Source organism: Drosophila subpulchrella, chromosome 2L, assembly GCF_014743375.2.
Source record: "Drosophila subpulchrella strain 33 F10 #4 breed RU33 chromosome 2L, RU_Dsub_v1.1 Primary Assembly, whole genome shotgun sequence".
Lineage (NCBI taxonomy): Eukaryota > Metazoa > Arthropoda > Insecta > Diptera > Drosophilidae > Drosophila > Drosophila subpulchrella.
The window spans coordinates 19,368,084-19,383,457 of NC_050610.1; the positions used below are offsets into that span (position 1 = coordinate 19,368,084).

At 36.2% G+C, this 15,374-nt stretch overlaps 1 protein-coding gene across 2 annotated transcripts in view; it reads right to left on the reverse strand.

Annotated features, from left to right (window-relative positions):
- The window catches only part of LOC119548622 (dual 3',5'-cyclic-AMP and -GMP phosphodiesterase 11), a 66,182-nt gene that overhangs the window by 37,874 nt on the left and 12,934 nt on the right, over nucleotides 1-15,374 (reverse strand). The window contains exons 1-2 of one of the 2 annotated variants that reach the window (XM_037855993.1): nucleotides 7,400-8,411; nucleotides 973-1,044 (exon numbers count right to left, since the gene is read on the reverse strand). In XM_037855993.1, coding sequence (XP_037711921.1) covers nucleotides 973-1,033 — 61 coding nt within the window. In that variant the 5' untranslated portion in view covers nucleotides 1,034-1,044; nucleotides 7,400-8,411. Of the gene's footprint in view, nucleotides 1-972; nucleotides 1,045-7,399; nucleotides 8,412-15,374 lie in introns of those variants that run through there. The other variant, XM_037855994.1, reaches the window with a different exon arrangement.

The following is a 15,374-nucleotide window of genomic DNA, read 5'->3' on the forward strand; positions in this document are numbered from 1 at the left end:
ACTTTTAATTTATCTACAAAACATCATTTTTAACTATTTGCTTTTGAGAAGTGACTCAGAAACAGCTCCTCAGCTTATATTTCTCTATTATTCTAGTTTACTTTCCACTCATTTTTTCGGCCTCTGTTTGCCAGTGTTTTTTGTGGAAACGGAAACGGAAATGACTGCACCCAAGTGTGTGCGTGTGTGTGTGTGCGGGAGTCCCTATAAACCGCACGGAGCGTGACAGCGACGACATCAGCGACTTTTGCTTCCGGAAGAGTGTTGACAAAGCGTGCAAAGTCTTTTCCTCAGCCCTATGCTGCTGCCTCTTCTTGTTACCATTACAAAGGCAAACACAGAGTCCTCCACTCGTGGTTTCACTGTACCAAAAGGGGCAAAAGGGGCTTGGAGCCACGCGACAGCAACCATAAATTGTGCAAAGTTCTCTAGTTCTGTCGGTTGGCTCTGTTTGTTTGGCTGGCCCGATGTTTGTTTGGCCGTTTGTTTGAAATTAATTAAAACTTTACGTGATTGTTTTCAGCCAAGCAGAAGTTTGGGTTACTATTAGGCAGCCCAAAAAGCCCCACTTGACCCCAACTAACTCATCAGCACAGCGAAAAAATGCAAATCCGCTTGGCATTGATTTCTGCCCTGATCCAAAATGTATTTACTAATTGCAGACATACTTAGGCTTTTCAAAAATTCATAAGCCATCCTTTGATTTCAAGTTTTCAATTTAACGCTACTGAAAATCCTGCCTTGTCTCGTTAATATTTGATGGCGCAAACACAAAGAAAGATTTTACACCCATCCCCCTGATTATTCGGCAGGCAGGATAATGAACATTTAAACATGCACAAATGACATTGAACCCTGACAGCTTTTGGCTTTAAAGTCAGCACATAAATCTGGTCTAAAATTAATGACCCTCAGCAGTGCTGATTGCTTAGCTGGAAAAATGTTAACAAAGTTTTTGAGGGGGGAACTTACCGATTTTACGTCTCGCCCGCCATAAAACAGGCGGCGCCGCATTGTTCGGGGATGATGCCATTCCAAATGAATCTGCAATTGAAGAGATCAAACATTACTTCATATTTTATAGAGGATTTACCTAGAAATTCATTCGCCAGATTGATTGCGGCACCTTTTCAAATGGTTCAGTGGAAAAAGCCTCGAGCCACAAATCCGGCTAAAACTTTTCATAGGGGCCATGGTATTGCCAACAAAAAAAAAACCTGAAAACAAACCCTAAGATAATATTGAACACCCCGAAACACAAGATACATCCGCCAGCAAAAAGGCAGTGAATGAATGCCGGTCTGAACGGGTGAATGACTGAGTGACAAGCTGTGATTAATGGAGTCAGCAGTCCAAGCAACATCATTAGACCATTTATGAATGTTTGCAAAAAAATATGCAAAAGTTGGAAAAGCAAAAACAAAATTTATACTATCGACCGGCAAAGTTTTCCATTGGAAAATTTCCATCATAAACAATTTTGGGATATATTTTTCTTGGAAGACGATATTTATAGTTTTTGTTTAATGAAGCATAGGTTGATACGAAAAAATGACAGCTACTAAAATTAAAATATTGCACATGCTGTAAGACATTAAAAAATTAAAAATATTCTTAATCCGATTTAAATAATGTTCCCTGAAATGTTGACCGACTCTCAACAAATGACATCTAAGAGCTTTGCATAAATTATCAATTTATTTGAACTCACTCTAACAATGGTAGAAATTATGGATATAACCATTAGGTCAACAAAAGGCTTTTATAGCAGCAAATTCCAAAGATCCAAATCAAATACAGAACTGAGTAAGCATTTGTTAAGACAACAATGATGGCTTTCGGCCAGAATATGATCGGCAATAAATGCGATATAGCCAAATTTTGTTTTGAATGAATTTCTATGCCTGTAGAGCAACTTTCCTTAGACTGTTCACGATTTCATGTGTGGCACTTGATTGCTATGTTTTATGGCTTTCCCCTGCTGACTCTTGTTTGGCTTTTCTTATCGCCACACATTGCTGACTTGGCCTTATCAGCGGAAAGAGAACAGGCCGACCTTGACTTTATATCTCGCAGTTTAGTACGCCACTCTTCAATCTGCGCCGCCACTCAAACAGTCGCCCAAGGCGTGGAAAAGTCAATGAACCGAGCGGCAAACGATCGCGACTGACTACTGGAAGGTTTCTTTATTCGTTTCAAATTGAATTGATTCTATTCCGCTAGGGTTCTTAATAAATTTAACAGCACCCAATTCAATTATTGAACTTGTTTTGTTTTTGTTACACGCTTTACGCTTTTCCATTTCCTGATAAGCAATCAAATGCAAACGACAGAGTAAGAATAAATAAATAAACAGTACAATTTTTAACTAAGCAACATGTGCGTGCACCGAGAAAAATAATTAAATATTTTTTTATGTTTAAAAAAGTGTACTAAATATATTTTTATTTTTATTAAATTATACTTAATATTTTCAAAACCTCGTTAGAGTATTTTTTACTGTGCATTTCTTTTACTTTATTTATTGGCCTGTCAATTTATGTCTATGAAATTTCATTGTCAGTTGGCGCCTATTAGTCGATCAGCTTGCTCAAGATTAGTAGACAGGGGCGGAGCAGATGGGATCGTGGGGTGGATGGGGGGCCGGAGCAGGGCCCGTTTCCACAGATTATAACTGCGCACAATTTATTTGCAATTAGTGGTTGCAAAACACAAAAAACATTGCCAAGACAATGGTGAAATGAAATGAAAGGCAAACAGTTAGAACGGCACGGAAAAAAGTCATTAGATAAGCCGGCTTTTAGGGGGAGGAGAGCACTATAATTAGGTAACGGCTTAGGGTACAACCTATTTCACTATTTTGGGGCCAATAGTTTTCCATAGAAATAATCATATTTTGTTAATGCGCTGGATCTTACAAAAGCTAATCGTTTTTACTTATATTCAATTAAAAATTTTTCTACCCTTCCTTGAAGTCTTGAATGCGTAAACATATGTTTAGCCTAATTAAAAGTGCCCTCGAAATCGTCATTGGACTACTTCAACACTTGCCCCATCCAATTTCGCAACGAATCCGCTCAAAAAACCATCAAAAATTACCAAAAAAAAAAAATATAAAATGAAAAAAGTGACCAAGGAATAATAATTCATAATTAATACGAAACGCATATCACGCAAACGTTGATCGCCTTGCGACTGTAAAATGCGTAATCATCTAAATAATAACAATCCACGTTCGCTGGGGCCACCATAAACCGTAAACAAAAATTATTGTTGCAAATCAAACAGCAGCTGACGATGGGTAAACAACAGGCAGCTAGAGAGCCCGGTAAACAATAAAACACGAGCGGAGCAACTTGGCAAACAGAATCAGAGGGCCCAATTTGGCCGGGCCAAAAAAACGGGAAATAAAAAAAGGAGAGCGCAGTGAATCTAGGTGAGATCTGCGGGGCGTTCCAACGCTATATGGCCAAAGCCAACACCCACACCCAAAAAAAAATTGGTTATAATGGAGCTGTGGGTGGAGCGGCCAAGGCGACAGGCAACAAATCAATCAGCCAAAAAATACATAAGAAAAAGTTGCGACCTGTTTGGCATTTTTAATATTTCTGCGCTGCCAACCAAGATGATGCTTTGCAATCTTAATTTATTTCCCTTGTCTTTCCCTCTTGTCTATATACTCTATAAGGCTGTTGAAATAGAGTTGCTGTAGGGCCATAGCCATATTTGAAAATTAAGTATTCCTGGCCGTAAAAAACTGAACTGTAAAACTGCCAGTTAGATGAAATCTTAGGCATATTAATAAAGCTCGTCAGAAGCTAAGCCCCTTATTTGAAAAATGACTATACATTTTTCTTAACCATTAAGTTTCAAGATAAAAGGTGTGAGGCTTTTAAAATATTATTTATTATATATATATATATATATTATATATATATTTTAGAAATTAAATTTTGCCCAATAAATTATACATTTTATTTGTGTTAGTTCTAAGTCAATAAATAATAATAAATTCCCGCCAAAAACTGCTCCTATCTCAATATAGAAGCCTTTTTCATAGAGCATCAGGAAACCATTCTTAACTTTATCTGTGCATATTCAGAGACCAAAAATTGTGTGTGTTTTCTTTTGTTTAAGTTTGGGTAATTGTTTAGCATACATATCAGACTTAAACATAAATGTTTTTGTTTGCGTTTTCATTGTGGCTTTTCTTTTCGGCCCAAACTTTCATATCTGTTTGGTGGGCTCGAAAGAGCGAAGTGCATGGAGTTGGCTTATGGGTGATGGCTAATGCGTCGTTTAAATGCTGGCATGCATGTCGTGAAGAGATAAGATAATACCTGATGATATACCATATAGCACATACCACAAAGTATATAATATACTGTGATGTGTGCTCGGCACATATTTGTTATTTGAGCAGATTTGTTGCCGCTGATAAAAACGTTGATATCAGAGTGGCAGGAATGGGAAGCCGAGCCGTCACATTGCTAAAAGCCACGCGTATTTCGAATTAACATTAGCGTGCTGATTAGGCGAGTCAATTTCATTCGCGTCCAGCACCTTTTCAACACATTTCTTTTTTACTTTATTATGGGTTTTTTAGAGTGGAACTCCTTTTGTTGCCAGCTGCGGGAAAAATGCAGTGATTCACGTGGCGACACCGCCATCATCATTTCTGAGTCTTTCTGTCGAACCAGTTAATTAACAATTTCATGCAAAATCCAAAAATCTTTCCACACTTTGGTTTGGTGACGTGCATTATTCAGGTGACGCAAACCTCGAAACCTCTGACGTATCTGATTTAATATCGAGACGTTTCTGGTCACTTGTGGGCTTTCTGGTTGCTTGAGGAAGGCAACTTGATGGAGTGCGAGTGCATTAATCCACTGAAAGGGGGAGTGATATTATAATCGGGCCCACACACACCTGACAATTGAGTCACCTGGAATTTGCAGGGGGAATAATAATCTCTTTAGTTGGAAAAGGCCCTGCCAGTTGATGAATATGCAAAGTTTAATTAGTCGCTGATAAGTGCCTGACTCACATGATTAAATTTGATTTATGTGGCAAGAGTTCTGGTCTGTGTAAAATTTATGGAAATTTCCCTTTTTCTTATTTTTAAGTAAACTTAAATAATTATATATATCTCAATTTACGACAATGCATAATTTAATTCAATTGTTAAATATGATAATCACATTATTTGCTTCATTAGTTATATTTATTGAATTAAATTTGAATATCAATGCTACTAATTTATGAATGCCAAAATAATAAGTTAATGAATACATGCCCAACCGGTTTGCAAACATTTCCATATTAAATCAAATTATTGAAATGCTGTATTATGTAGTAGTAATAAATTATGAATAGGCAAAAGTAGTTAAATCTTTAATTAAAAAAAGAGTATACACATTATAAAACTCTTGAGGAAACCTTTATAAATATTATTACAATTTAAATATTATCTGCCCCTCATCTGGTCATTCCCTGAAAATTTGATAAGCAAATATTGGCGCTTATTTGATTCACGTGGTCTATGGGGCTGCTCCAGTTTTCTGACAGCTAGACAAATGCTCGTTCTCACCGCTTCGCAGAGCCCACACACGTTCATAACAATAATCATCATCATCATTATCATCCCTATCTCCCACCTGAGTTAATTACACACTTTTATGTGCCGGCGACGAAGAACAATAGCGAAACACGACGCTTAATATGATAGTTAAAATGCCAAACACGTTGAGCGGCCGCAAAGCGATTGAAACTGAGGAAAAATGTCAACCGGAGACCTTAACGACGTGATTGATATGGAACAGGAAGAACCAGCGGAGCGAAATTTCGACGGGAAGTCATTGCACGATTTACTGTGTGTTCAGGGTGCACGCACACTTATCGCAGGCACTGTGTGCGCTTGCAACAATTTTATTTAATGAAGGAATCTGAAGAAATTAAGTACAACTTCTAGCATAGGGTAGCTGTCATTTAAAGGATTATTTTTATTACATTTAATTTAAGATGATATGTTTTGGTGTTCCTATACATTTTTATTAAAATATGGTAAATGGGTATCGTAACTATTAGATATACAATTCTGTTAAACTCAGTTGGAGTTATAGAACTATTCTATCAGATTGTTTTTATTAAAAGGTCTCCAGATAAAATTTTAAAAAGATAACTTTAACAACCCAGTATTTGATAGGCAAGTAAGTCTGTAATCAAAGACGGCTTTTTCAAATAGGTAAATGGGTAAATTTGGGAACATACGTTTTGGAGTTCCTAAATACTTTTGTAAAATAAGGTATCTGGGAATCATTAGGATTTAGTATAGAAATTCTTGGAACTCAGTTGAAGCTATAGACATGTTTTATTAAAGGTTATGATTATAAGGTCTCTAGATACAATTTAAAAGGATAACTAAGACAATTTAGTATATGTTAGGCAAAGACGGCTTTTCAAAATAGCAAATTTATCTTTAATATAAGAGCATATGTTTAAATAAGGTGTCTGGGGTCAAAATAAAGCTCATATTGGAGCTACTAAAGCTCAACAAGAGATATTATATTATTCTAATAAAAAGTTTTCATTGAAAGGTCTCTAGATAAAATGTAAAAAAGATAGGCAAGTGTGTTATTAGAACCGGCTTTTTCGAACAGGTAATTAAACCCAAAGGGCGGCGTAGAAGTCGGTCCATTAATTAGCTAACTGTAAACCTATATGATCTGACAGGGCCTCAGCTTGTCATTCACCGAACGTAGGTTATTTGGCTCAGGTGGGGAACTGCCCATGGGGGGCAAGGTTTAGGGGGCGGGAACGGTAAAAGAGGCAGAAGGCACGCCATAAACATGAAGTGCTGTCTGAAGTGTCTTATCTCATGACCATATAACATGGTAACTCTCTACCTCGACCGTTACTCCGCTAACGAGCTTGCAAAATCTCTTCGTGCCTCATTTTATTTCACTTTATTTTATTTTATTTTATTTTCTTTTCCTTTTTTTTGACAGTCTCAAGCGGGTACTTCACGGCACAAACGAAATGCTCAAGTAAGCATAAAATGCAATTAAAAGAAGGATCGTGGAGAGAAAGAAATTAGAGCAAGTGTACAAGTATTAAAAAAGAAATGGACAAGGCAAAAAGTGTGAGCCAAGTTAAGAAAGTCAAAAATTAGAAGCAGTTAAAAAAAGAAGAAAAGAAACCTTACAAAATGTATTATTACGTTAAGAAATTAAGTAGCTAAGTAAATTCTTCTTGTAGTAACATCTTCAACAAAAAAAAACATTTTTTCAGGTAGTGAAATATTCTTAAATTTTCCATAATTTAAAACACCAAGATCCCACACACACAATTGTCCCCCATTAAATTCAAATTTTCCCCGCCCCTCACTGTAAAAACTTACTATATTTATCCGTTTTTAAGGGTTCTCCAATTAATCCAAATTTATAGGGTGTCTTATGATATTCCTCAATTTGTTAACTTATTTATCGGCCTTTTTCCGCCGACTTAACAATTGAAATAAATTTTGTTTTATTGCAGCGCTATTTAATATATCACAAAAACGCGCATATATATTTTTGTATATATATTTCATTAATTCACTCAACTCGCTTCGACTTTCGTTTGAAACATTCGCGTGTTTAATTTGTATTTTTTTATATTTTTATTTTTATTCGTCTCTTTTCCCTTTGTTTCTTGCCCAGTCTCTTTCCCAGCGAACCGGGGCAGGCAGAAAATGAAGAAAAAACACTGTCACTGCTTATAATAAATTAAAAGATGTATGGAACTGAGACAAATAATTTGTTGCCTGTTTTTAGTACGGCCGTTGTTATTAGAAAATGATTATAAGTCTCGCCCGAAAAGCTGTATACTTTTGGTTAAGAATTTTTTAAACAATTTCTTTTAGCATATATTAGGATGGGTTTTTTTTTTGCGAGTCCAACCTTATGTTTTAGCACGAATTGCGAACACACCAACGCAGCTATAAATCAGACTCTGGATTGGTAAATTCTGCTTCTTTCTGCCTCTGCTTTTCGCCTCTTTTATTCAGCTCTTTCGCTTTGCTTTGCTCCCTTCTTTCGGATTTTTTCTCTCCTTTTTTTGTGTTAAACAATACACTTCACTGTTACTCGAGGGGAGGGGGAGGGAACTTCTAGGGGTTCTGAAATTTCCCTCGATTTCCGATTTACAACATACGATTTCGAATCACTCGCCGCAGTAAAAAAAGCGAAACACACGCGCGCAACACGTTCAGCCCGATCGGATCATCATTATCTTGATCCCAAAAATATATAATCCGCATCCAGGCTGGTTGTACGTTTATTTCTTTTCGCTGTGGCTTCTGCCTCCACTTTCGGCGAGAATCGTTTCGGAATCCTTTACAACCGGCGATCCGAGATCTGAACTGAGAACTGGGAACTGAGCGCGACGAGCGGTGAGCGTGAACTGAACGGAAAGCTGAAAGCGGAAAGCGGCCCAGCGATCGTGGAGCAGCGCTGCCGCCGTCGACGTTGCCGCTCGCGTCGACGGACCCCTCGCTGTTGGCGCTCCGCAGTGATGCCCATTTGGCTATCTTAACACAACTAATTTAAAAAAAAAATTCGAAATTTTTTGTAGTTAACTTAAGCATTTAAGAAACAATTGTTTAACTTTAAGTAAGTAATTTTCTCACACATCTACCACATTTTATTTGATCTACACAAATTCAGAGATAAGTTTATAAAGACAGTAGTCAAATATAAATATGTAACTTGCGCGAATTTAAAATTAACAGGAAATTTTGTTATCTAAAAGTATGCAATAAAGAAAAAGATTTTAAATTTATTTAAAACAAAATACTGTTAATAATAAAACTAATATTATTCTTAATACAACTGATTTTTAAAAAAAAAAATTTGGAATTTTGTAAATTCCTCGTTTGGCTAGGAAAAATATTGTTTTCTACAAAGTAATTTTTACCAATTACCAAAATTTCTGTGAATAACAAGACTTAGGACTCATAAGTTAGGAGCCCATTATTTTAGAGTTTAATTAAAAATAGTGATTATGTTTGATGTTTATTATAACACGTAAGAATAATGATTAGGTTTTAAAATTTTTTTTTTTTTTTAATTTAAAAATAATGAATTTTTTTTTGGTTTTGAAATAAAACTGCTTAGAACGATACTAAAATTTACATTATTCTTAGAAAAAATTATAAGAAAAGTCTTATCGAAAAGGATTCAAGCTGATTCAAGCAATTACTCATGTTACGATAAGATATTTGTACTAATTCGCGTACGAAAAACCATGATTTAGGACCACTTTTGGGTATTTCCCCTTATACATAGATGTGATTAACTTGTAAGTAATCGAGTACGCTGAACCCCAAAAACATGACATCTCTATATTGCTCTGCTGGCATTGGCAGAGGGAGATTGCAGCTGCAGCTGGGGCAGAGAGCCAGCTGGAGCTGGAGCGTTTGGATCCCACGTTGTAAAAAGTTCTTTTTTTTTTGTTATTTGTCTTAGTCCCCCCTTCTACCCTTTTAATCTCTTCTCATTTTGGCAGCTAACGGGTACAAAGTCCACGTCCAAGAGCGAGTGCATGTGCATCCGAAAGGTATTCACATTCGGGACTGCATCCAGTTTTCAGTTTTTCTGTTTTCTGTTTGCCGTCTGCTGTTTGCCTTCACACCTTCCCTTCCCCTTCTCGTAACCCCCTCCGCCCAGCGCCCCTGCTCGACTAGTTCGTCGAGATCGGCGGTGCTAACTGAAACTAATTCTCGCACTGCGCTTTCTGTTTTGCATTCCCCTAAGATCGCTGAAGGGTATTACGTCTGCGAGATTTCAAATGACACTATTAATGGCATCACGGGTTTAGGGAAAATATAACACAAACTACGGAAAGATCAATGTACGCTCATCCCATTCGAGTGCACTATATGTACATGAGATCTGTGTATTTATTTATGGCTTTACGCTTTTGTCTTCATATCAGAAATAAGACAATGCAAACTTTTTATTTGTTCTTACAATCTTAAAGAGTATTTATTTTCCGATTTCAAAGGCTAAGGAAATGGGATATTTAAAAACTACTATATTATTTAATGGATATTAAACAAAATAAGATTATCATCAGCTCTTAATACTAGGCATTCTTTTTGAATTGTTTAAATAATATTTTAAATTGTAATAAAATTGTTAAATAGTACTTTTAAAGTATAAGGAATTTTTTAAAATTAACAATAGGATACACTTTTCCCAAAATTTTAACAAGTATTAAATGGATATAAAACATAATAATGTTATAACCTTAACTTTTAATTTCAAATTTTAAATTTTAATAAAGTTGTTAAATAGTACTTTTAAAGTAAAAAGTATTTTTTAAAACTCAACAATAGGATATACTTTTCATAAAAACTTTAACAAGTATCTAAAATGAAGATCTTATCCTTTCCAAAAAAAGCAGAGAAAAGAGCATTAAATATTCATTGCACACAAAAGAATATTTTCCGTTCTCGTTAAAGATTTCTTTGAGCTCCTAACCTTTACAGTCTCTGCAGTGTCGACATATTTTATTTTGGGTCAAGAAACCACCGAAACCGAAACCAACGAGAATTGCAGTGATTGCAAAATGGCCAAAAAGTATATTTCTAAACCGAAACCGCAATCAAAGAGCCGAGAAACGCTCGCGTGATTTGATTAGTTGGAATTGTGTTTGTTTGCACAGATACACAGATACATAGATACTCTCATAACCCGAGTATTGGATACTTAAGAGGCCCCAACATATGGTGGATGTGTTCACAGCCGCTCTGGGATATTAGTTGATACTACCAATTAGCGACCTCACAGCAGTCGGGGGCGATTAGTCACAGACGATTTGGCAACCAAAGGTGGCGATTTGTTGGACTTTTGTTTTTCTATTTGCATTCTGTAAAATGCCAAAAAAAAATAGAGAAAACACCCCATCGATGCTGTTCGCTTGCCAGTTTGGTGGGCCCGACCCATGTGATGTGTACATACACCCATAGCTGTTTGCTTTCCGTGGTCTATATAATGGCCAAAGAATAAAATAAAAAAACACTCGGCACATGTGGCCGAAGCTGACTCTAAAATTGCCCCCCTACCAGACGAAAACCAAACACGAGCGGCGATAGAAAGAAAGCCCCAAAACCCGACACAATTGTCGCTAAGTAAAACAGAACAAATCAAGAGCAAATAGCTGAAATTTCAACTAAATCAGGCAATGAGCTCGTGTTCGGCAAAAGACAATTTATCAGAAACAACACCGGAAAATTACTGTGAGAACTCCGCAACGGTAGATAAATCTACGCCATCTGACTTTCTGCTCTACCGCAATGTCAGCTTTCGACGTATGTTTATATACGTGAATTGTGCAAACGTGCTTTTATAAATCAATTTCCTTGATAGGTAAACCATCAGCATAATAGGTCTGGTTATCACCTCTCAATTGCAATCGAATTGCATATTTATGGGGATTTAACTATCGTTACTTAAGGGTATTTAAGTAAATACACATGTTTAATATAAAGTTATTACAAAAATATGAAATACCATACGACCATATTTTTTATAGAGTGGTAGCTTAAATAAAACAATTTTATAAAATAACAATATCACATATTTACTGATCTATTATTTTAAGATCTAAAAGAATTTTTAAATGCCTTTAATTAAGCTAAAACACATACCAATATTAAATAATACAAATTTAAAATCTAATATACAAGCAATTCAATGAACTTGATTTCCTTAAAACAAATTATTAAACATTTAGATCGTTCGTTGCCAAATGAATCGACCCACACAAAAAGCGCTGGTAATTTTGGGAAAATAATGTAAGTTGCACATCATTAAGCAGGCCAAAACAAGCCCACCAACTGACCACGCCCAACTGAATGTACGTCACATATATCTCATTGGAACCCCTGGCGCCCCTAGAAAACCATCATCATTATTATAAGCATCAACATCATCAGCATTAAAAATGAAGCACACATTGAAAGGCAACGTGCGCCAATTGTCGGAAATGCAAAAGAATTGTGCAAATTTCCACTGAAAAGAGGGAAAATCAAAAAACTGGTTCGCTTGATTGGCGCTCAGGGGAGAAAAACGGGGGAACGGTAGATCAAATAAACAATTTCGACTGGAAATTGTAGGCCTTTATTCTCCTTGCCAAAAACTAGTGAATGAACGTTGGTTAGCGTGAAAATTAACTTACCCAGGCTCTCTCTTATATTTTTTAAACTATTTCAAAACAAATGCCACAATTTCTTAATTTTTTTGTTTTTATTGGCTGACAAAACAAGCGCAATAGAAAATCTCTCACCGCTGTCAATAACGGTCACGTTTCGCATTTTCAGCCAAACAAAACTGCATTGTAATGGCGGGTGCTATCTAAGTGTTGTATCAACAATGGCCTAACAATTGCCTTAAAAACACACACAGGCCCACTCGTAGGAAGCAGCAAATTAAAGCCAAGATAATCAAGATTGAGAAAACGACAAACAGTGGAAAAAAGATAAAAAACAAAATAAAGCGAGACTTTTGTGATGCAAAACTTCCACAGCGGGTAGGAATTATTCAATGAAGAAGAAGCAGCTGCAGCAGGTAAATAAGCCAGATGAGGTGTTAATCGAATGCGCAACGTGCGACACGGAAAAACATAAACACACTGCGCGTTTAAAAACTACAGATTAAGTGTTCAGGTGATTTACATATATCTAAAAAAAGATTTGAAATCAATACTTAAAAATCTGACACAGGAATTGAAAAAATTCAAGGAGCTTTGTTTAAAAATTGTCCTAGAAATGGGTTAGGATCAAATTTTAAAAGGTTTTGTTTATGATGGAAATTTATTTCATTACTTTAAAATTTGTTTAACCATTTACAATAAATGTATTATTTTCTTTTTTACTGTTTTTTCTATGGCAGATCATGGGTGTTTAAAATTAACTCTTTAAAGCCCAGAACTACATACTAACTAATGATTATGAACCGTACTGCACTTAAAAAAACCGCAGCAAGCGCATTAACTAAAAGAGAATAAAGCAAATAGAGATATACATTCGACATGAACTGGTCAGTCTATTTGCTATAGGGTCATTACGATTGGCCCTTGGAAAACCTTTTAACGCTTCCAGGGATCATCGAACGATGACCGAAAAGCGCGACCAGCATTGAACTGCCACATGCAAATTTCTAAAGCAAAGAAAGAAAAACGAGGCAAACTCTTAATTGAGCCGTAAATGACGGAAATCGCTTGAGACGCAAATAAAAACCAAATACGAATGCAACAAGCGCTGACAACTGAACAAGTTAAAGTCATTAAAATAACTTTGCGACAAATGTGGTAGCGAATGCTTGTCAAATCAGCAGTCGGCTGACTGAGGGCATTATGCTTTATCGGAATGCTAATTTTGACGAATCCGCGTTTCAGGAAATTCTTGAGATGCCATTCCATGTTCAGAGGCAATGCTGATTCATTCTACAACTTGTTTAGCGATATATTGCCATATTGGGTTGATTTCCTTTGATTCGCCGCTAATTTCCGTTTTATTTGCATTACTCATACGCACCGTTAACATCACTCATACGCAATGTGTGCTGTTTACGTCGCGGGTTCTTGTTCCACTCAAGAGAAGCTTTTGCTTACGTTTTTAGCTGGGACACAAACCAAAACGTAACAGGAATCACGTATCATAAGAGCCATAATGTAAAGCTTAAAGATTATAAGTTAAAAAATATTGAAAAATCATTATATTAAAAGAACTACGAAACGAATTTCTTTATTTTAAATTTATGCTTTCAACATACAATTCAAGGTAAAAATCTTCTTTCCTATCCATAAAAAACGAATTCCATAAATGTGTGATAAAACTTTAAACTTAACATGGATCGAAAAGAAAATAAATGACTGCATATAGAAACCACATTTACTATTTCCTGTTTAAAAATGGAATGCATTTCTTAAAATACATTGACAGCACAAAGACATTGTAATGGCTTGAAAATTCTTCTTAAAATCAATTGAAAATAAAATAATTCACAGCACTGAGACATATGTTGAATATGAAAACCACACTCGGTATTTCATGTTTACAAATTTGATGCACTTGCCAAAAATTCATGACAGCACAAGCACGTTTTTATGGGTTGAATATTTGCCTTTTATGTGTGCATTTATGCAAAACCAATATTCACGCTGTTCGAGTCCTTCACTCGACGAGGAGTCATTCAACTTCCAGTGTTCCGCCATCAAACCCCCGAGAACGTGGCCATATCTACGTGACCATAAAGCCAAAAAGTGACCCCGCCAGATGACCGAATAAGCTGAAGGCTCCAGGCCAGGATTTCCACCTGTGGCCGTTGTGATGAGCATTCAAAAAAGAGGAAAATCAAAAGCCCAGATAATGGCCATAAAAGAGCAGCATCAGAGGCTAAAGCAAAATAAATGCTGCACATAAAGTTAAATACCTTCTTAAATGTTCACCAAATGTTTATTGTCTGATTTTGTTACTTTGTTGCCGCTTCTGCCGAGAAATTCAATTTAAAATTTTTTTTTGATCTCACTGTTGTAAAATGCTAAATGGCCAATTATTTTTCACCTTCCACGAGGCACTTGAGATTCACTCGCTGCCGCTGCTCCTTTTTCCCCACTTCAAGGAAATTCCCTTGGCCACAAAGGACCGAGCCAAGGACCAATTGAGGGGCCATTGAACTGCCGATGAATGCCGTAACTTGTTGCAGACAAGCTCCAAACACTCTTGAACAGCCTCCATTTTAAGCCAGGCCAACATCAAACGCCCGGCAAGGCCGAATTGCGCCAAAAACTTTGTCAAACAACTAATTAATATGCATATTACAAGCGATGTAAAATCAGCAGGGGCACAATTTTTTAATAGCCCCGTAATTACCATAAATTGACAAGAAGAGGCAAAAATTAGGCCTTTAGGATTATATTTTAAAGAACAAACATTTCAATTTAAAGCGATCTTGGAATTTTAAAGAAGACGACACTTTAGGGAAAATGTAAGAAAATTAAATAGAATTCAGAACACTTAATTTTTATTTTTAGGGATACACTCAAGACATTAGAATTATCTTTTGACCAAAATCTAAATTAGCTAGTGCATATACATTTATAAGTCCCTGTTCAGTCTGAGGAAACTTTCTTCCTTTTCGTTCTATTTATATATATGGACCAGAGAACTTTCCTCTTTTGCCATTTTATTTCATTTAGCTGCCAAGCACTCAGCGGCAGAATCTGTAGGAAAAATAAAAGCACTTTAAGCAGCTTTTGTTATATTTCGTTCCGAACTTTTTGGCCAAGTTATCAACACTCCGGGGAACACAAACACACTGGGGCTGGTC